Source organism: Oikopleura dioica, chromosome XSR (genome assembly GCF_907165135.1).
Source record: "Oikopleura dioica chromosome XSR, OKI2018_I68_1.0, whole genome shotgun sequence".
NCBI classification, from domain to species: domain Eukaryota; kingdom Metazoa; phylum Chordata; class Appendicularia; order Copelata; family Oikopleuridae; genus Oikopleura; species Oikopleura dioica.
Window position 1 is genome coordinate 6831106 of NC_137294.1, and position 18859 is coordinate 6849964.

Consider the following 18859-nt stretch of genomic DNA (forward strand, 5'->3'; position numbering starts at 1 on the left):
ACGCTCATCCCTTTCCTGTAGGAAAATGCGAGTTCGATTCTGAATGATCTTCAATTAACTTGAACATCAAATAAGCGTCATTTGGTGCAATCTGGTCTAGCGAAGTTGGTGTGTCTGGAGAAGATGCGCCTGCGCCGAGGAGTCGCAAGAAAAGAAGCTCCTTATTAGAGTTGACTGCCGAGGAAATATCCAAGTCGTTTATCAGTCGATTCAAGACGACAGCCGAAGTAGGCTCTAATGACTGATAACATTTATCGCTCTATCGTGGAAATTCACCTTTCAAAAGAGATGAAAGCAAAAAGTTTTTGCTTCCAGTACTGTCTCCATCAACGACAAGGTCCATCAGCGCATTCGGCAGAGGATTTCTAAATATATAATTGAAAAGAGCAGCTAGGATACAAAAATTTCAATACCATCTATATAATATTTTCTTAATATCATATAATCATTATAACATACGTCTGTTTGCAATTGTCTCGTTTCGGACCTGAGGCTAAGTGCAAGCATCTTGCTGCAGCCTTTTTCAGTAGGGTTTGACCGTGTGCACGAATTTTGGTGTTTTCACTTTTTCGAAGCAACATTATCGTACGCATAGGCTCTTCTAGGATCGACGAATAGAGAACTTCTTCTTGAGTTATTTCTTGTGTGCTTTGATCAGCTATAACCAAGCCGTTACTTTTGGTGTTTACACAGAGTGCTCAGAAATTTCTTGCACCAATAAGAACTACATTTTCTACATGATGTTAAATCACCAAAGAAAAATCTATCACCAAGAAAACTACACGGCGATTGTTTTTGGGACAATGGGATGAAAATTAACCCTCACAGGACTCTTTAATAGTAGGACTTTCGTCGGATGCCTGTGAGGATCAACGAGATTATTAACGAATTAATGAAAACGTTAATAAGACGCTTTAAAGTGGTAGCCGTGCCTTGACCTACTATTCTTCTGAGCTTGCGCGTACGCAAAAAGTAAATCGGTGTAAGGAGAAAGGGATTGTATTTCTGCCAAGGCTTGGTTCTTCATTCCCGTCATATAGAATTTATTTGCCGAAGATGGAGAAACGATGCCAGACGAGAAAATAGAGGCGACCGACTGACCGAGGTTCGGTGAAAGATAATTCGCGGATAGTAGCTCAGATCGGACACGCACTTATTCTGTGAGCAACGGAGAATGTAACTTGGTCGTGTGCCTTTCCTGTTCAGCTCGTTGATCTTCATCAAGACCATGAGCGAATTGTGTGTTGACTGCTTCCATTTGAGTCTTTGCATTTAGCAGCGAGAGGTAATCTCCCAAAACTCCGAGAGCATCCACATTTAGCAAAAGCCCAAGCGCGCTCTTCATCTTATCTCTCTTATTTTAACTCTTATGATGGAAACAAATATAAAAACCGAAAAACGAAAACAGTCAAATAGTTTTTACTTTGAATGTTACACAATGTTGCATCAAGTCACTATCGTGAACGTTTCGACGCTCACGTGGTGGCCAAGTGCGACACCTAATTTCTTGAGCCGATGCATTTCTGGGGTACTTACAAGCTTGTTCTTTCGCGAACATTATGAGTCAATAAACATGACGACATTAACCTCTTTTCTTTTGCACAACCTAGTTATTTCCAAGGTCAGTTTACATCTATTTCAGCTCTTTTATCTAACGAAATATGACAAGAAAATGATATTTTTTCGACTATGATAAATTATCAATTATAATGACTTACGACATGATATTTATATATTCTTAAAGGGTATCGAATAAAATATTAGCAATTAAAATTTTTCATTATCCTTTAAGTAGTTCAGTTAAAAAGAAATGTATTTTATAACGTGTGAAATGAGAGGTAGCTTGTTGATACTATCAAAAGTCTAGGCTTCCTCACAGTTTAATTGAAAAGAATAATAAATTTAATTATTGGATATCAATAGTCCATCTTCCGCAAGGATACATCAAGCTACTAGTCAAAAGAAGACGTCTTAAGAAAATGCAGACGTCTCTAATAGGAATATACGACATAACTCTTGAATTTCTATACGAAACGGGTACGGTCGTGCCCCCACATCCAAAATTGCATCTTCAACCTGTAATTTACCAAAGATGATAGGCACAAAGCCAAAGTCTCTACCAATTTGCCGGCTTCGATTAAAAGATAAGTTGCCCTTATCGACATTGTCATTAAAAATGAAAATAAAAGATCAAATCGATCTCATTATAACTCAAATTACGATAAGTGATAAGCGCCTTTCAAAAGAAAGCGCGGAGACATTTAGTTCCGAAAATCTGGAAATCCTGGCGAAAGGTTAAATTTATTCAAGTCCTCGTAAAGTCTCTTTCATTTTCTTCGTTTTCCGTGGAGTGTTCTCCCCCAATTTCCATGAGCAGATGACTCTGTGAATAAGTTGAAGCGAAAAATTACGAAAACGAGAAACTCACCATCATCGTTAGTGAAATATCGACCTCTCATGAGAGCAGACCACGGAGAATATCGTGATCGAGCTTAAAGAAAATTCGCAACAGGAAATTATTTTTGAACTTGGACTCACCCGAGAGAGCTTCTGTCTGTGTTAGAAAAAGAAAGAAAGTGCACAAAAATTCATCCTTCGTTTGGTATGTTACTCTTTGGGCGCGTGAGCCTTGAGTCGTTTTTATATAATCGCTTCTGTTTAATTAACAATATAATAAGCACATGTCGGGTGACTCTATTGGAAGCCGTCAAAGCCTCATGCATAGTGAGGTGGTACGTTTATCCAAGCATGGATGTTTAGATACCGCTCAATTTTAGGATTATTGGTTGGAATTATTGGAAGAGCATCCTGAGTTTGAGTAAGCGAATAGCCTCAATTGGGTTGTATTCTTTAGCCCCACACCTGCTTATATCCAACTACGTTTTCCCCAATGTTTATTAAGTATTTAATAAAAATTGCACGCGGATGACTGTTTTCATTGTTTGCGATAACTTATCGCCGACAGGGAAGTTAGGAGAAAACGCAGTTGAGGATAAGAAGGTTTGGTGTTAAAAAACACGATTCCCTAAATTATAAACCGCATTTATAAATTTCAAAGGCAACTCCAGTTTCAATCGACTAATAACGGCATTGCAGTTGCGTACGACCAACTTCGAAATGAAACTGTTTGGGTAAAACTTGTCATTTATGATTCTACCTTGGATAAATTAGGAATTCAGATACGAAAAGACCCTTATGGCCACAAGGAAGATTGGCTTTTAAAGCAATATCTGCCGCGTTGGAAGAAATTCTCGACTCACAAGAACATTCTTCAAATGAAACACGCACTCACTGCGTGCCCGGTACTCCGTCTATTAAAGATCATTGTTTTTGGATAAATTGTAATGATTATTTCTACGAGAAAAAACATACTTGGCGAATTATCTAATAATTAATATCTGAATTTCGTAACTAAAACTGATATTCTATCACCACACGGGCTTTTTAACTTTTCAGGACTGTGCGTCTTTGTCTATTATTCGGACCGAGCCGGTTCTTTGCAACTTAACATCTTTCCTAGAAGACAGGTAAGACAGTATGATTAATGATGTGGAAGAATATTCATGCGCCATACCCTAAACCGATTAGCAAAGACCACCAAACGCGTGGTAAAGCTTTAGAAATCTGGTATTCACTCAGTCCTGACTCATTTCAGAATCGAGACTAACAACAAAATTCGTTTTCAGAGATATTTTTATGAGGATAAAATGGAAGTATATTTTTCAGAGAGGAAGAGCTATTTTATCCCGTGCTCGTCAATTTTATCAAGGAAAGATGCTTAATAACAGGGTGCGCGTCAGTTAAGGCGTTTTTGCCATTTGCGTCTTTTAAGGCATTGCGTCAGTTAAGGCACTTGCGTCAGTTAAGGCGCTGAAAAATGACTAGTAGAATTCTGATATCAACTAGGGTCTGCTAGATTTCTTGATAAAATATTACTTTACCAATTACTAGGGTAAGTGCCAGAGTTAATATTTTCTCAAGAAAATCTTTTATATTCAGTTATAAGCTGAACCGCTGGTTTATGATTGAATTTGAAGTTTTTTTTTAAAAATAAAGGTTCGACACTAAAATTTTAGTTAATTTTCTCAGATCGTTTCAATGTATTTGAAATTATCTGAAATTTAAATATTTTGAATACGCTGTTAAATTTGAGATTGAAATGAGGATAATTTCAAGGATACTTACAATCGAGGTAATTAAGCAGACCCTAGTTGATATCAGAATTCCACTAGTCATTTTTCAGCGCCTTAACTGACGCAAGTGCCTTAACTGACGCAATGCCTTAAAAGACGCAAATGGCAAAAACGCCTTAACTGACGCGAACCCGCTTAATAACACATAATCAACGAGTATAGCAAACTGTTTTAACGTCAGCCTGCTGACCTTATAAAGCATTTATAAAGGGTATGATGAGTTGGTGAAGTCTAACTAATAACGTTTAAGACGTTTTGGACGGAGTCGATCATTTGAATAAAAATGGACTCAGTCACAATAATCTCTCTACTGATGCATTTTTCGTCCTGAAGGAGCCTAAAACCGCTAACCGGCCGCATGGACCACTTGCTTTGGCAAAGTTCACAAAATCGATTCATTATTGTTTCCCTTCTAAACCCACTGTTTTCGCTAAAAACATGCATATTTGAACTTAATCGAAGGACTCATGCAAAATTTGTCGCAGCTCTCCTTCGGGACAGACTGTTATGGTTTGATTGAGATCTTGAAAGGGGCCTATTCTTATCGAGGCAATTAGGTACTGCTGTTGTGATCTCCAAATTGCTGCAGAGAATGACCACAGACGTCGGCAGTAAAGAGCGATTTAAAGCAATTTTATCGAAGATGAAAAGTGAGTTTTATTTGTATTGAAGAATAAACTGGACTTGTTGACCAATAAATGTTGCAGACGGAAGAGTCGCGCTCAAGGACGGCATAGAAGAACTCAGAGATGTTCTGTACGCGCTTGAGCAGAAAAGACATTCGACAAGCTTGTCTCAACAAGAAGACATTGAGAGATCAGAAAAATCTAGCCTGGAATTAGAAGACGACGTTTTTGAAACAGAAGAAGCTGATATCAATATTCTCTCGGACCTATTGACAGGAAAGATTTTTAAAAGGCTCTTCTTATAAAGTTGTAAAGGGTGCTTTTCGCTCTGAGCATCGTCCTTAAATCTTTATTTATTGACTCACATAAAAGAGAAAGACACGATTGTTGCAAGATCTAAAAGGTGAGTTAATCCTCATTTTTGACATCAAAAACGTGGCCCAATAATAAAATTGATCAGCTCTGAAGAGAACTTTTGTTCTATTATTTTCGTGAATCATAAAGATGTTGTCGCATTTTGTCGTTTGAGTGACTTATTTATGCGCGTTGACTGGCTATTGAAAAGGTTTTCAGGCGACTAAGAGAAGTATCCAGGGCCATCAATGAAATGGCCGGTGGAGGAACGTTGAGAGTAATTCCTACATCTACTGGCTTGAATCAACTTTTGCGATCAAAACCAGATCTGAACATAGTCAACGAAGTTATTAAAAAGGCAAACCAAAAGAACGCACTACCAAGGCACCGTTCAAACAAACAAAAAAAAAACGAAAAATAGAGTTGTTTCAACCGAGCAAAGGTGGTTTCATTTCCTGCTAAAATATGGCCTTGTGCAAGCGAAGAGCTCATTCAACGTAGTTATCTCGGAACTGGAAGTATCTATCACTGTCGAAAAAGAGTCGTTTAAAGATGAAGGTATATAGAAAGCTCGTTCGGCCGCGGCTTTGAAGAGAAGATAATAACCGGTGTTCAGAGTTCCTCGTAAAATGTGTCCGCTGCGTAAAGAATCCACAGCCTTCGTGTGAATTCTGTGAACGTGGCAAAATCGTAAAGAATAAAACTAGAACGAGGCAAAAGCAAGAAACGCAATCACGCAGACTGAAGAAGATCCTTGGGAGTCCGACTGGCATCGATCAAAAGTTGCTAAATGGATTGACGCAAGCTGCAGGGTCTCAAGTCAAATGTGATAGTGAGAACGCTCTAACAATACAGTCAATCTAACAGTTATATAGCTCACAAGAATGACACGAAAATATGCGAGTTTGAAAGCGAGGTGAAAGACATTTTTTCCGATGAGCTCGAAAAGCTAGGAAAAAATTCGACCAATGTTTCGCTCAAATCGTCCGTCATCGTCATTCCAGTTTACGAACTAACAATGTCGAATACTGTCGACAGGGCGACGTTTCTCATTTGCGGTTCAAATTACATGGTCCGATTAAAGAACAGGCAACAATAGCTTGCGCATTTCGATGATTAACCTAATTTAGGAGAAAACTAAGCGCCACAAATTCACGAAAGTCTTCCTTGATTTCTGCTTTCCGCCCTTCACTGTCATTTAATTTAACTTTCCCTTTAAAAGCGAAAGAAAAGGAAAAGAAAGTAACCGATAAACACCCTTAGAATCTTTTGAAACGCCTCGCTTCTTCTTCAAGGCCCTGCAAAATAAACTCTACAAAAAACTTCTCTTTGCCCCGTTTTTAGTAAGTATGAATGTTCTTTATTAAAATATATTCTTTGAAGATATAAAAATATAATTATTACGAGATTACTCGTACTCCTCCAGCCTTGAGATGACGACATGGCGAATGAGTTCGTCGGCGATGAGTCGCGCAAGTTCCGATTCGTCGCACTAGAAATTTTCGTTAACATAAAAAAAATTGATATATGATCTGTTACCTTGCCCTGGACTTTCTTGATGAGGTCTGCCATGAAGTTCATTTCGATGTCGCGCTTGATAGGGTCGAAGAAGTAGCCCGAATCTCGCAGCTTGCCGAAGACCACTGGAATCATGTCTAAAGGAGAGTTGGTAAACTAGGATTAAAAATGCGAAAAACGCACCCATGAGATAGTTCTGTGCATAAGCACGGGCAGCGATCTTTTCAGCCGTCTGTTTCTCTTTTCGGCGGACTTCTCTCTGTTGGGTGATTCGTCGTTCGCGCTCATCTGTAAGTCGCCGTTCTTGTTCTTCCAGCCGCTGCGTAGCCAAGACCTCTCGTTTTCGGGCCTAAGAATCAATACCACTCGTTTTAAATTCTAGACCAATGGAAATACCTCGTGGAACTTTCGCTGCTGCTCTCTGAGGTTCTCGAGTTCTTCTTCTTCGAAGACTTCTTCGAGGGATTGTTCGACGCACTTTCCGACGAGCACTTCGAGAATTGGCTTCACCTCCATGTCGAAGTCGAAGAGCTCGTGGGGCATGATCTGAGTGGAGGTGTCGACGCCAGTCTTGGCGGGGATGTACTTTGGAGTTGGAGGGCGGTCCAGGAACAGATCCGTCTGGCAAGTCACATCGGCTTCTTCTACTCGGTTAGTCAGTTCTTCGAGGTATGTTTCAGTCTAGATCGCAAAATATCACGACGCTTTTCTGGAGTCTAACTTACCTGGACGTTGATGTGTCGTCTTCCGTCGACAGGAAGAGGAGATTTGCGGCTGTCTTCAAGCTCCTTCTCCTGTCGAAGCCTCGCCTCCTTGGCTCGCTTCTTCTCAGCCTTTCGCTGGAGATCCATCGGATTGTCCTGAAGTTGTGCTCGGTCGATAACCGCATTGGACCAGTTTATCTACAATCAAAGTCTCAATCACGAGCAGCCAAAAATCAATAATTTTTGACTCGCTTTTCTTTCAAATTAAACTTTTCAGTATTAATTCGAACAAATTGATCATGCAAAACGATTCTTTCTTTCTTTTTTACCTGGGTGGTAGGAGGAAATGTAGATTGAGCATATGTATTTCCTCTTACGATACGACGATCGAACATGAGATTTCCATAACGCTCGTTTCCCGGATCGTTGCGGAATTTGCGCCTAAAAGGAAAACATCGTTATTTGAGAATTTTGTACTTTTAGGTTTTCAAATGAAATTCAATTTTAAGAACAATGACTCAATCAGAATTAGTCGCGGCAGACAAAATAGATTTAATAATTCTAGTGAAATTTACAATTTTATATTTTTAAGATAATTTATATTTCCCAACAAAAATTGATAATGAAATACCTGGCCTGCAGAGGTTTAGGATGTGACGCATAGGAGAAAGACTCTTTCGCTTCTTCTGTCTTCTGCGGTATCACTTCTGTGGACATTTTCTTTCTAACTGACTTCTTTCCAAATTGCGCGTGAAAACAAATCTAATAATCGCTGTTCTAGAGACGGTCCGTAAATTTTTCGAAGCTGCCAGTATGAGTCACCTTTTTCAGCGTCTCCAGGAAACGCGCGCGGGCGAAACTGCGCTCTCGCGTCGCTCGCGTTTTCTTTTCAACAAAATAATTAAAAAAAGAACGTTTTCCCAAAAAGACTTTGCGAAACCTCGTTTTTTCGCTTTCCACATATTTGTACTGGGGAAACTTATTTTTTCAATTTCTTGATTTAACTATATTTTTATTAGTTCAATTTTGTTCTCTGATTTTAGATCATCTTTTTAACAATTTTTTCGTTTCAGAATTATGGCGGAAACAGAAACTACCCCAGAAGTAACAGAGGAAGTCCCAGTAGTGGACCCAACTCAGCCTCCATCCAAGGAAAATGAGCTCGTTTACGATTTCGAGGTGGGCCTCGATTTTCTCTAGAAAATCTTCTGACTCGTATTAATTCAAGAATTACAAGCAGCACTTCTTCGAAAACTTTGTCAAAATTAAAGATCTAAAGCAATTTGACGACGGCTCCCTTGTCTGTCTCTCCGAGACAAAGCGAATCCGCTTTCCATGCAGTATTTCGGCCATCTCGATCGCCATTCCCAAGCTAAACCGCGAGTTCTACCAGGCAAAGAAGAAAATGATGGAGAATGGCTTTATGCACAATACCATAGACCTCCAGCTTCCTGACTATCGCCAAGTAGCGCAGCAAATGTTTTCTCAAAATAAATTCTTTACCTAGCCAAATAGCTCATCTGCCGAGACTGCTTTGAAAATCATCTTCCAGTTCGTCTTCAAAGGTGAAATCAGTGTCACTGAGAGGTCTATCAAGAACGTCGCTGTCCTTGCCGCGTATCTCCAGATGGACTCACTTCTCGATGCTCTGCCCCTCGCTGCAGAGCAATTGAATATCGCTGACTTCGACATTATCTCTCTAAAAGAAACGGCAAAGAGTCTCGGCGAGATCACAGTCGTCGGCCTTGAAAAATTCGTTAATGTCTTCGGTGGTGGCCAAAAGAAGAAGGTACGCAGAGGTTAATCCTTCTTCCTCTAAGAGTTTTTTAGCAGAACAAGAACCAAGCAGGCCAGAAGCGCGCTGCAAACAAGAACAACGGTCAAGCGGTCAAGAAAGATGAGCCTGAACAGAAAAAATCAAGGCCACTTGAAGAGCCAAATCCTAACGAGGGAGCCTATGAAATTGATTCTGTTCCACCAGAAGAGATGATCGCAGAAGAAGCAGCTCCAGAAGAAACTGCTGCTGACCAGGACGGTATCCGTTGTGGGAATAATAACATAAGCACTTGAACGTGAGTCAACTTGAAAGTAGCTTACATTTTTGCAAAAGCCAATTCACAAATGTATACCCGTAAAAAGCCCGTTGAATCTGAACAAGAACCCGAGTCGACTGAATCTTACGAGTTTCACGTGAGTAACAATACAGAGGAATCGTCTGCCGAAAATGTGGAGTCCGAAGCGTCCCAAGAAGCACCCGCTGAGGCGGAAGCAGAAGTAGAACCTGCTGTGCAGCCCGCTCCGGCGAAGGCAAAGCCTGCTCCACGAGGGCGAAAGGCAAGACGAGGACGAAAAGCCGCAAACTAAACCAACAAGAGAATCAAAACTATAAGTTCCCGTGTGATTCCAAACACAGTCCGAGACAAACATAGTCCGAGACTTTCAAAATCCGTTGTACGAATACATCAAAAAACGATGTATTTTTGGAGCATCCTAAGCGATGATAAACAATTCGACAATCGAGTAGCCATTTTGTGCATCCTGAGTGATGATACCATTTACATACTGTTCAACTTTACATATATCTTCTCTTACTTTAAAACAATCGATGTTTTACAATTTGTATGTCCGTTCAAAGTTATGTCGACTGCATTTCCTTCCAGTCCCCCATTCTAAATTTTTGCAATACAAACTAATTCTTGAAATAAATCTCTTGCTTGTTTCAGAGCTTGAATGGAATGTCGCATCGAAATCAATGACATCGTACCCGTCGAGCTTCTCGTTGCTAATTACTCCCGGACAGCGAAATTCTTCTGCGCAAAATGCGAGTGTACCTTTCCGATAGATACTCTGGAGCGACACTTGACTGGAATACATCGATGCTCAGGGAGAGTTGGCGAAGTTAAAGTACCCTGTCCTGTAGAATCCTGTAAATACCATCACACGAAGTTCTTCCGCAAGTTGAAACACTTGCGAGCTCACTATCAACATTGTCACGCTCCAAGGGAATTCGATTGCCTGAATTGTGGCGTCTTTTTCCGCGACGAGGTAGCGCTACGAAGTCATCAACGAACTTGTGGCCGATTGAGATGCGAAACTTGTCCCAAAAACTTCAAGAACGCTCAAGGGGCCGAACGCCACATCAAGAGATATGTTGGACACCAGCTGGCGCAGGAATCGCTAGACATCATCAAGAAAATCAAACGGAAACCAAAGAAAAAGATCGATAAGGTTCCATCGCTTACAATTATTCGTTTCGTTCCTCTAAAAAACCGCCCACTCATGCCAGAAGGAGAAAAATCCACGAATACCGCTCCTGTCAGACCTTGCGTCGATGCTTCCGCTCAAACGGACGATGCGATTGTTCTGGACACCGCCTGTGTCGCTATCAGCACTCAAACTTCATTCTTGAAGACTATCGAGCAAAACAATCAAACAAGCAGTGATCTTATTCAACATGTTGACTGGGGAGGTACAGCTCAACTAGAAACGAACACCTTTGGATGCCAAACATTTGACGATACTTTCCTCACTGACACTGTTCTTACGCAAACCGAGCCTTTCTACGAGGAGGTAAATTAAACTTCCCAGGATTACCAAATATATTCTTTTTAGGCAACTCAATTCGGGCCTTCGTCGAGCTCGCTTCTTGAATCCGCTGGAACACAAACCGAGATGCCATCCTGGTTCGATGGACACACTCAAACTGACGCTGGCAGCTTTTCGCACATCAACTTTATGTAAAAATTTTTTGTAAAGCTTGTATATTCCCATGTATATCTACTTTTGTATCTTTTGTAATAAAATTACTTTTTCTATATTCGCTGATAACAATTGTCAATCTTCCTTCTTATCTGCTTCCAGAATGTGGCAATTGATTGTCGTGAGTCTTTTCTGGGGTATAACGAATCCTTTTTTGAAATCTGGCGGCTCTAAATTAGGGATGGTGCTTATTTTATAACAGTTAGGTCAATCAATTATACGCATCAATAATGAAGACGAAAATTCGGGTCTTATCAAAAGGACCATCGCATTGTATACCAATCTGTCTTTCTTTCTACCATTTCTCGTCAACCAATGTGGCTCACTGAATTGTTATTCAAGCTAATTTTAAATTTTCCCTAAAAATTAGAAGCGTGCTGAATAGCATCGGTAGATCTACTACTACAGTCTTGGAAACTTTCCAATTTCTCTTGCAATTCCAGTGGTTAATTCTTGTACCTTGTTCATTACTCTGTCAGGGTTAAAAAAAATAATCTGGTTTTCGACAAATTTTTTTTTAACTCATAGCAGATAACGAGCACTCTTCTTGGGGAGCATTCATTGACAATGCGAGAACTCTTTGGACTTATAATTGCTACTTCTGGAATAATACTTTGCACCTTGAATAGTGAAAACTAGCAATAGCATGATCACTGCCAATCTTTTTTATTATAATAAAAAGAACCTATGTTCTTTTTATCTAGTTGATAATTGATAACGCTTCTAAGTTTTAGACTGACGGCCTAAACGAGACGATGAGGTAAAAGTTCAGAATCTGGCTGAGGCGTGCTTGATCGAAATTATTGAGCAAAAGATTATACTTGCTAAAAATTTGAACGAACATCATCTAAAATATTTTCCATTTTAGAAAAATTATCAGAAAGTAAATGAACGACGATCGTACCAGATGAAGGGTCACCGGATGACTATCCAGAGCATATTTTCATTTCGTTCCATTTCCGTACCCCAGTCGCTTTTTGTTGCGCCTCAGTTTACTAGTCTCAGTTTCTCAGCCTCATTTACGCGTTAGACATTTTGTATTTTTTTCCCGGCCTCGATTACTAATCACTTTATTTTCAGCCGATCTAGATCAAATGATGGGTCTGGGTCAGTTTCGGTGGAACGCTCCGAGAAGAAAAGCAGGAGATCCAAGAAAGTACGCATGAAATTTGCTTGTGTGTCTAGTGACAAACAAAAATTTAAGGTATCGAAGAGATCAAAGCGATCCTTAGACAGAAAATCAACCTCAAGATCTCGGTCGCGCTCACGGCGCCGCTCCCCGTCTCCAAAAAAACGGAATTCTAGGTGCATAACTAATGTCGATCGTCCAATTCAATTATTTAGGTCGAAAAGCAGAGATCGTGGTAAATACTCTGATGATCAAAACACATCTGATGATTCCCGAGCTGGTTCGCCAGCGAAAAAGCGAAGAAGGGGAAGAAGAGGGCGCAAGTCAAAAAAGAGCCGAAAAAACGATAAGTACAAAAACGATGCGAATTCAGAAGATGAAGCTCCGCCAAAGGATGATGAGGCGGAACAGTATGGGCTCGGAGAAGGGCCTATGTGGACTGCACCTCGAGGTAGAGGAATGGGCCGCGGCGGAGGAAGGTGGCCAGGAGCAGAATTTCCCCGAGGAAGAGGCAGAGGTCGTGGGCTAAGAGGGAGAGGCTACTATCGCCCAAACTACATCGCTATCGGAAGAAACATTTTCCCTGGCGGAACTTCGGACGAGGACTCATCGTCTTCTAGCAGCTCACGCTCCAGATCTGGTAGACGAAGAAGATCTCGGCGACACAAATCCAGAAAGTCGAGACGAGGTAGAAGACGACGAAGGAAGTCGTACTCTTCAAGCTCCTCCAGGTCAACGACGCCTGAAGACATGAAAAATACGCCGGAGCACATGAAAGGCCGCAGTCCCACTCCTGAACCTCCCAAAGAAATTGGTTTGCTGGACAAGCTTAGACTCAAAGAGGACCAGGAAGATGTATCGCATGATCGCGTTCAGGAAATAATGCAGCAACTAGCGAGTGGCGCTACGGTAAGACTTAACCATCATTTCGTCTTTTTGAAAACAATTTTAAAAGGAGATACGGCGCGGGCAATTCGTTCAAAGCTTTTCAAATCAAGACATGTTTGAAAATAACGAAACTCCTATTCTTCGAAAAGAAATGAAAGAGACATCGGCTCAGCCGAGCTTTCCTCAGATCCGAAGTGGACCTCCCCAGCCTCGTCTTTTCGAAGACTTACCCGCGCACTTGCTTGACCCTAATGTTGACCGTGGAATGGGCCTCAGGTTTGATTATTCTGACTGAAGATAGTTTTGATCATCGGTCAATTTTAAGAAAGCAAATGCAAGAAGCAGAGAACCAAGAAAGGCAAAAAACTCTTGAAGAGAGCATTCAAAAACAAGCAGAAATGGACAAGCGAATTAAAAGTAGAGTGGTTGCGCAGAACCCCGAAGAAGTTATTGCTGCCCAGGTACAATTTTCACGTTAGCTATGCATCAACTTCCATTTAGATGAAAGCGGAGAAATTAGCAAGCTCTTTCTTGGCTAGAAAAAGATCCGCTGCGAACATTAGAGCCGCAGTTCCGGAGAAGAAAGACGATGAGCCTCCAAAACTAGCATCACTTCCTCCTCTCAAAACGGAAACGATTGACGATGATGCTGAATTTCTAAAAAATCTGAACAAGCAATTTAACAGTGAAAGAGGCATGAAGATCATGCCTATTACCTCGAAAATGTCATTTGCTCAGATCTCAGTAAGCTTTAGTTTCAAATTCAGTTCTTAATAATTTTAGTCAAATGCGTCAACGAAGGGAAAGCTAAAAATTGGTGGCTCTAAGGGTCTTGTTTCGAAATTTCAAGCTCCGAAGATTCTCGGAGTCAAGCCAAGAGTTCCAACATCTTCTACGGAAACACAAGATATTCCTCAATCATCAGAGCAGATCTCGCCCCCGATTCAGCCTGAAAACGCATCGCAAGAAACGCTCTTTTCCAGCGACATTTTATCTACTGCCCCATTACTGGATAAGAATATTGGCCCGAAAAGACCAGTAATGAAGCCAAAGCCAACTGCAAGGAGAGCAACATCAGGAATCGTTCTGCCGAGGTACTTTTCCACAAAATATCTTTTCGCGATATATAATCTAGTACAATATTATCGCAAGTAAAGAGTCAGCCTGTTGAGAATACTCCACGGTTTGAGAGTCATGTGCCTAAAGCGACATCTCCCGCCCCTACTTCATTGTTCCCAATTAAAACTGAACCAACCGTATATTCATCTCCGAAGCTAAACGCTGGATCGTCTGGTTTCAAGATAGCGCCTCCGACTTCAAATATGCCAACCAGCATTCCTTCCATGTCTTCTATTGCTTCTATAAAGACAGAAACGATAGATCAAGTAAACAATACCTTGGAAGCTCCTAAAACCCCTATTGATCGACCACCACCGCCTGTGATTCGCCGGGATGTTAGTGCACCAGCCGTTCTACCAAGGTTTTTCGAGTTATGTTAATTCTCTTCTAAAATTTATTCGAAGTTCAAGCAAACCGGCATTCGAATTCAATCAGAACAAGGCTCCACTTGAAATAGACTTTTCGAAGCCCCCACCTGGGTTTTCTCTGCCTCCTCCATCGTTCAGACCTGGACCGCCATTTAGCACATCGGTTCCACCTCCGACACTTCCTCCCTCGGCGCCGCCTGCGGTACCACCGGTAGGCAAATGACCGTGTAATCAATTTTGTAAATATATATTCAGCTGATGCCAAGTGGTTCTGCAAGCCAGCCCCAGATCTACTCCTCTAGTGGGCCGCCACCAGGCTTTCCTCCAATGCTCAGTATGAGCAGAAGTGAGCCAGAAATAGTGCAAGAGAAAAAAGAGACTTACAACGATGTCTATATTATGTATCCAAGCGTGTGGTTGGGATTCGTTGGACTGAAATCAAAAGCAGCAATGATTCAACTGCATCATATTGGCGGAAATCAACACATTTCATCTCGTCTTCTGATGAAAAACCTAGTGCATCCTTCATCTGACGGAAGTAAACATCCAATTATGAAAATAAAAACCAGAGTGAAACTTGGTAAGCCCATCCCTTTTTGGGAATTCGCTGATATATTTTTGTAGATGGAAAAGCGGTCGAAACGATCAAGAGAAAATGGAATGATATTCCATACAAATGCTGTACGATGCTTGCGCTTCCGTACGGTGTCGATCCTGACGATACTGAAAAACAGAAACAGTGTTTAGAGAAAAACTTCTCCAAGTACTTTGCCGATAAAAGTAAGATAGCAGTTAGAGTCTACGGTCTAAACTACTCTTTCAGACTGCTGTGGCAACCTGTCGATCACCCACGAAGATCAGGAATGGCAAATTTTTATATTCCCCCCTTGTCAATTCATGGATACGTCATTGGAAGAAAAAGCTTCCGATTTGAAGGCTGCAGTAGAAAATTTACCGAAATTAATGATTACTATTACACCTAAATAGTATATTTGCATATTTGTTCATTTTAATTATTCTATAAACGTCTTTATTTCATTATACACATGTGGGTTAACAGTAAGCTAGTCACCGAAAGCAAAATTATCGAATAATTTTCCGTTGGTTTTGAGAATGTCACCCTGTCTGCCTGACTGTACAAATGTCATATTCACTACTGTACTTTCTTCGAACGCCTTTTGAATGTTTCCTTCTGAATGGTACAAATCTCATTCTTGAATCTGATTTTCACTCGATAAACGTAATTAATTTCAGACTGAGGTTAGACCCGCATGAATTGGAATGAGACTTAACTTTTTCCTCTGGTTGCTGATAGATACATTGAAATCGCAAGAAGACGGTGACATTGGCCTAGCTCCCGTAGAAACAGATAATGATCCCCTTGGACAGGTGATCGAGGAGGAGCCTCTTCCAGTTGGCAACTTCGACGATGCTCCGGTGGAAGAGGTGATCGCCTCCGATATCATCCCCGATCCTCTACAGGAGATCCCTGTCGGCGAACAAGCTGCGGAGGAAGATGTGTATACTTCAGCGCGAATCGCCTTTATTATCTTGGTGCTAGGAATATGTATTCTCTTGGTTCATTATATCATTCTCAAAAAGCTTCATCATGTGCCCGAATCGGTGTCTGTCGTTTTTCTTGGAGCAGTCATCGGCCTTATTGGGAAAATTCTAAAAAAGTGAGTGGATGCCTCATGATGAGCAGAACACTTCTAACACTAATTTCAGTATGAACCTATCTACGTATATCCACGAAGAAATGCTTTCGCCACAAGCATTCTTCGTCATTTTACTTCCGCCCATTATTTTCGAAGCTGGATACAGCTTGCACAAGGGTAACTTCTTCACTAATCTTGGAAGTATCTGTGTTTTTGCCATCGCTGGAACGATTATTTCGACTGTTCTTGTCGGATTAGGTAGCTTTCAACTATTTTCATTGCGGTTAGTATCGCTTCTTCAGGTTTATTTTTACTCGGCGCCGGAAATGTTATCATGGAGCTGAGGCTAACCGACGCTTTGGCTTTTGGTGCTCTCATTTCTGCAGTTGACCCTGTTGCCACACTCGCTATTTTTTCTGCCATGGATGTCGAGCCTACTTTGAACATGCTTGTCTTCGGCGAAAGTATTCTCAATGACGCCGTTTCTATTGTATTGTGCAATATAATGATGAAGGCCAGTTTTGATAATTCACAACTGATAAAGAAAGAAATAATTGATTCGAAAATATCAAGTTAAAACCAAAAAAGGCTGGTCGATCATCAGAAAATGCCGGTTTTGGAATTCTATTTTCCGTCCTTGGCGAGTTCACCTGGATGATGATTATGTCGACTATCTTGGGCACTCTCAGTGCGATGGTATGTGCCTTAGTTCTCAAACACGTCGATCTTCGCCGAAATGCCTCCCTTGAGTTCGGTCTCATGCTGCTTGCTTCATACTTTCCTTACTGCGCTGCAGAAGCACTAGAATTGAGGTTTTCATTCTTCAAACAATTTCCTTTCTAACGCTATTTTCAGCGGTATCACATCAATTCTTTTCGCTGGAATAGTGATGTCTCATTATGCCCATCCCAATTTGTCCCTCGTGACACAAATAAATGTCCAAAACGCCTTTCGTGCAATGTCTTTTCTCGCAGAAACCTCCGTCTTCGCGTATCTTGGTATGGCGATATTTTCATTCCAGCATAAACTGGAGCCCGCTTTTCTAATTTGGACGATTATCCTGGTAAACGATCATTTTTGAGTTTATCGGAGTTTAAAATCTTTAGATTTTACTCGGTCGAGCACTGAATATCTATCCGCTTTCCTGGTTTTTAAATCACTTTCGAGAAACAAGAATATCGAGAAAGATGCAGTTCGTCATGTGGTTCTCGGGCCTCAGGTGAGTGACATCAAACCCGTCCAGATTAGTAACCTATTTTTCTATCCCACAGAGGTGCTATCGCGTACGCGGTCTCTCTCCATTTGGACGTCGAGGATCAAGACCAGAGACGTGCTCTCATCACTACAGCGTTGTGTGTCGTCTTGTTTACTATTCTAGTGCTCGGTGGATCGACCTATCCTCTTGTCAAATGGATGAATGTGTCTAGGTATAAGCTTAGAATATTTATAATGTGTTCGATTGAAATCAAACCATTTAATATTTTTGAAAGGATCTCAATTTTTCGTCGAGACAAAAACAGTGGAACAAGGTTTGAGTGCAACGCAATTCCCTCCATTTAGCGAATAGAATGTCTGATCCCTGTTTTTGCATGAAGCCCTTGATATATGATTAGAAGATGAATTATCCTTTAAAAAGCCACGAAGCAGTAATCATTTCTTTAGGAGCAATTTCACTCTTTCGAAGACCGAGGAATATGGGTCAGCAATCGACTCGGAGTGTCCGACGAACGAGTACAACTCTGACGAAGAGGAGGGGGAAGGTCACATTATGAGGCCGGACGAAACAAAAAGAACCAGCTTCAAGCCTCTCACCGGATTCGCCTGGGTTAGCAACTTTTTCAAGCGGTTGAGTTATAAATACAAAAATTTAGATTGATGCCCGTTATTTGTATCCGTTTTTCACTCGGCGAGTGACGCGGGAAGAGTTCAAAGCTAACCGCCACCAAATGCGTCAGCTAACTGCCAAGTGGTACAAAGAGGTCAGCCTTCATGCAGGGGGAAACTCTGATGTTGAGGAGGACACAACCTTCTGATCATTCAAAATTCACGACGGGTGTCATCTCTGGTGTCTGTTCACTCTCTTCCTCTTCAAGCTCTCATAAAGCCTTTAAGATATTTATTCGACAACAGCAGCAAATTGACTTGATGGAGGAGCAACGGGACTTCGATTTTACCTCCATTTTTCCCAAAGTTCGTTGTAGAGTGGACATGAGTGTTCTAGAACGCCTCCTCAATGGCTGATCATTTCCAACTCAACCAAGTTCAACTTCGATAACCTAGTGTACTCTCATACCTTTCAACTTAATATTATCTGCCCATGCATATATAAACACCAGGGTAGACCGAAGATGAACAGGGATTACTACTTCGCTTATGCAATTCTTTTTCGTCTTCTGAAATTCAACTTCCTAGCATAATCAATCTTGTCTTTCGCCAAAAATGTAACTATCAGGGAACTTGCTCTTCCCACCTATTTTATTTCCAATGCCTTCTGTTTTTACTATTCATCTAAAGATAATCAACTTTATAATCCTAACAATCAC

General features: G+C 41.0%; 6 protein-coding genes and 2 long non-coding RNA genes across 10 annotated transcripts; 5 read left to right on the forward strand and 3 right to left on the reverse strand.

The window, feature by feature from the left end:
• Positions 1–4: 4 nt before the first annotated feature.
• On the reverse strand, positions 5–1131 carry LOC145709045 (uncharacterized). Its single transcript, XM_081786729.1, has 4 exons — positions 943–1131; positions 460–658; positions 277–365; positions 5–234 (listed from the first exon to the last, which is right to left on the reverse strand). The coding sequence occupies exons 1-4, from the start codon at positions 1034–1036 to the stop codon at positions 5–7; spliced, it is 612 nt and encodes a 203-aa protein (XP_081642855.1). The 5' UTR covers positions 1037–1131.
• Positions 1132–2284: 1153 nt separating this feature from the next.
• LOC145710172 (uncharacterized) lies at positions 2285–2603 on the reverse strand. Its single transcript, XR_014135018.1, has 3 exons — positions 2539–2603; positions 2429–2491; positions 2285–2383 (listed from the first exon to the last, which is right to left on the reverse strand). It is a non-coding gene; the product is annotated as an uncharacterized LOC145710172 (long non-coding RNA).
• Positions 2604–5295: 2692 nt separating this feature from the next.
• LOC145707935 (uncharacterized) lies at positions 5296–6501 on the forward strand. The gene is made up of 3 exons (XR_014134785.1): positions 5296–5731; positions 5790–6005; positions 6049–6501. It is a non-coding gene; the product is annotated as an uncharacterized LOC145707935 (long non-coding RNA).
• Positions 6502–6516: 15 nt separating this feature from the next.
• Positions 6517–8181, reverse strand: LOC145707934 (radial spoke head protein 3 homolog). Its single transcript, XM_081785527.1, has 7 exons — positions 8027–8181; positions 7725–7836; positions 7417–7593; positions 7088–7372; positions 6875–7040; positions 6713–6828; positions 6517–6665 (listed from the first exon to the last, which is right to left on the reverse strand). The coding sequence occupies exons 1-7, from the start codon at positions 8110–8112 to the stop codon at positions 6582–6584; spliced, it is 1026 nt and encodes a 341-aa protein (XP_081641653.1). The 5' UTR covers positions 8113–8181; the 3' UTR covers positions 6517–6581.
• Positions 8182–8467: 286 nt separating this feature from the next.
• Positions 8468–10101, forward strand: LOC145708235 (uncharacterized). Of its 2 annotated transcripts, none has more exons than XM_081785891.1 (5): positions 8468–8574; positions 8624–8860; positions 8903–9184; positions 9226–9424; positions 9533–10101. In XM_081785891.1, the coding sequence occupies exons 1-5, from the start codon at positions 8473–8475 to the stop codon at positions 9757–9759; spliced, it is 1047 nt and encodes a 348-aa protein (XP_081642017.1). In that variant the 5' UTR covers positions 8468–8472; the 3' UTR covers positions 9760–10101. The 2 variants fall into 2 exon arrangements, with proteins under 2 accessions (XP_081642017.1, XP_081642018.1); XM_081785892.1 differs by having other exon boundaries at positions 9229–9424.
• Positions 10102–10121: 20 nt separating this feature from the next.
• Positions 10122–11212, forward strand: LOC145708236 (uncharacterized). The gene is made up of 2 exons (XM_081785893.1): positions 10122–10965; positions 11008–11212. The coding sequence occupies exons 1-2, from the start codon at positions 10126–10128 to the stop codon at positions 11134–11136; spliced, it is 969 nt and encodes a 322-aa protein (XP_081642019.1). The 5' UTR covers positions 10122–10125; the 3' UTR covers positions 11137–11212.
• A 667-nt stretch (positions 11213–11879) lies between these two features.
• On the forward strand, positions 11880–15882 carry LOC145706454 (uncharacterized). The gene is made up of 13 exons (XM_081783861.1): positions 11880–11914; positions 12235–12310; positions 12359–12459; positions 12499–13192; positions 13239–13447; positions 13497–13632; positions 13673–13915; positions 13955–14265; positions 14307–14651; positions 14695–14869; positions 14914–15238; positions 15283–15438; positions 15482–15882. The coding sequence occupies exons 1-13, from the start codon at positions 11910–11912 to the stop codon at positions 15643–15645; spliced, it is 2940 nt and encodes a 979-aa protein (XP_081639987.1). The 5' UTR covers positions 11880–11909; the 3' UTR covers positions 15646–15882.
• Positions 15883–15905: 23 nt separating this feature from the next.
• Positions 15906–18858, forward strand: LOC145706458 (sodium/hydrogen exchanger 8-like). 2 transcript variants are annotated; one of them, XM_081783866.1, is made up of 10 exons: positions 15906–16337; positions 16387–16574; positions 16619–16830; positions 16905–17128; positions 17172–17379; positions 17423–17535; positions 17588–17743; positions 17979–18141; positions 18188–18295; positions 18429–18858. In XM_081783866.1, exons 1-10 carry the CDS (start codon positions 15940–15942, stop codon positions 18555–18557), a joined length of 1899 nt encoding a protein of 632 aa, XP_081639992.1. In that variant the 5' UTR covers positions 15906–15939; the 3' UTR covers positions 18558–18858. The 2 variants fall into 2 exon arrangements, with proteins under 2 accessions (XP_081639992.1, XP_081639993.1); XM_081783867.1 differs by having other exon boundaries at positions 18188–18381; positions 18429–18566.
• Position 18859: the final 1 nt, after the last annotated feature.

What these genes read in the sequence shown, in the direction of transcription:
- LOC145709045 (XM_081786729.1), bottom strand. Translation starts at nt 1,036, where the DNA reads ATGACGGGAATGAAGAACCAAGCCTTGGCAGAAATACAATCCCTTTCT. An exon ending in CGCGCAAGCTCAGAAGAATA is followed by an intron (nt 659 to 942) that starts GTAGGTCAAGGC and finishes GCTTGGTTATAG; the next exon opens with CTGATCAAAGCACACAAGAA. An exon ending in CGAGACAATTGCAAACAGAC is followed by an intron (nt 366 to 459) that starts GTATGTTATAAT and finishes TTATATATTTAG; the next exon opens with AAATCCTCTGCCGAATGCGC.
- LOC145707934 (XM_081785527.1), bottom strand. Translation starts at nt 8,112, where the DNA reads ATGTCCACAGAAGTGATACCGCAGAAGACAGAAGAAGCGAAAGAGTCT. An exon ending in GACGACACATCAACGTCCAG is followed by an intron (nt 7,373 to 7,416) that starts GTAAGTTAGACT and finishes TTTGCGATCTAG; the next exon opens with ACTGAAACATACCTCGAAGA. An exon ending in TCAAGAAAGTCCAGGGCAAG is followed by an intron (nt 6,666 to 6,712) that starts GTAACAGATCAT and finishes GAAAATTTCTAG; the next exon opens with TGCGACGAATCGGAACTTGC.
- LOC145708235 (XM_081785891.1), top strand. Translation starts at nt 8,473, where the DNA reads ATGGCGGAAACAGAAACTACCCCAGAAGTAACAGAGGAAGTCCCAGTA. An exon ending in AGCTTCCTGACTATCGCCAA is followed by an intron (nt 8,861 to 8,902) that starts GTAGCGCAGCAA and finishes TTCTTTACCTAG; the next exon opens with CCAAATAGCTCATCTGCCGA. An exon ending in AGAAGAAACTGCTGCTGACC is followed by an intron (nt 9,425 to 9,532) that starts AGGACGGTATCC and finishes ATACCCGTAAAA; the next exon opens with AGCCCGTTGAATCTGAACAA.
- LOC145708236 (XM_081785893.1), top strand. Translation starts at nt 10,126, where the DNA reads ATGGAATGTCGCATCGAAATCAATGACATCGTACCCGTCGAGCTTCTC. An exon ending in CCGAGCCTTTCTACGAGGAG is followed by an intron (nt 10,966 to 11,007) that starts GTAAATTAAACT and finishes TATTCTTTTTAG; the next exon opens with GCAACTCAATTCGGGCCTTC.
- LOC145706454 (XM_081783861.1), top strand. An exon ending in CCAAAAAAACGGAATTCTAG is followed by an intron (nt 12,460 to 12,498) that starts GTGCATAACTAA and finishes TCAATTATTTAG; the next exon opens with GTCGAAAAGCAGAGATCGTG. An exon ending in AAAAACCAGAGTGAAACTTG is followed by an intron (nt 15,239 to 15,282) that starts GTAAGCCCATCC and finishes ATATTTTTGTAG; the next exon opens with ATGGAAAAGCGGTCGAAACG.
- LOC145706458 (XM_081783866.1), top strand. Translation starts at nt 15,940, where the DNA reads ATGAGACTTAACTTTTTCCTCTGGTTGCTGATAGATACATTGAAATCG. An exon ending in TAATTTGGACGATTATCCTG is followed by an intron (nt 17,380 to 17,422) that starts GTAAACGATCAT and finishes TAAAATCTTTAG; the next exon opens with ATTTTACTCGGTCGAGCACT. An exon ending in AAATGGATGAATGTGTCTAG is followed by an intron (nt 17,744 to 17,978) that starts GTATAAGCTTAG and finishes TCATTTCTTTAG; the next exon opens with GAGCAATTTCACTCTTTCGA.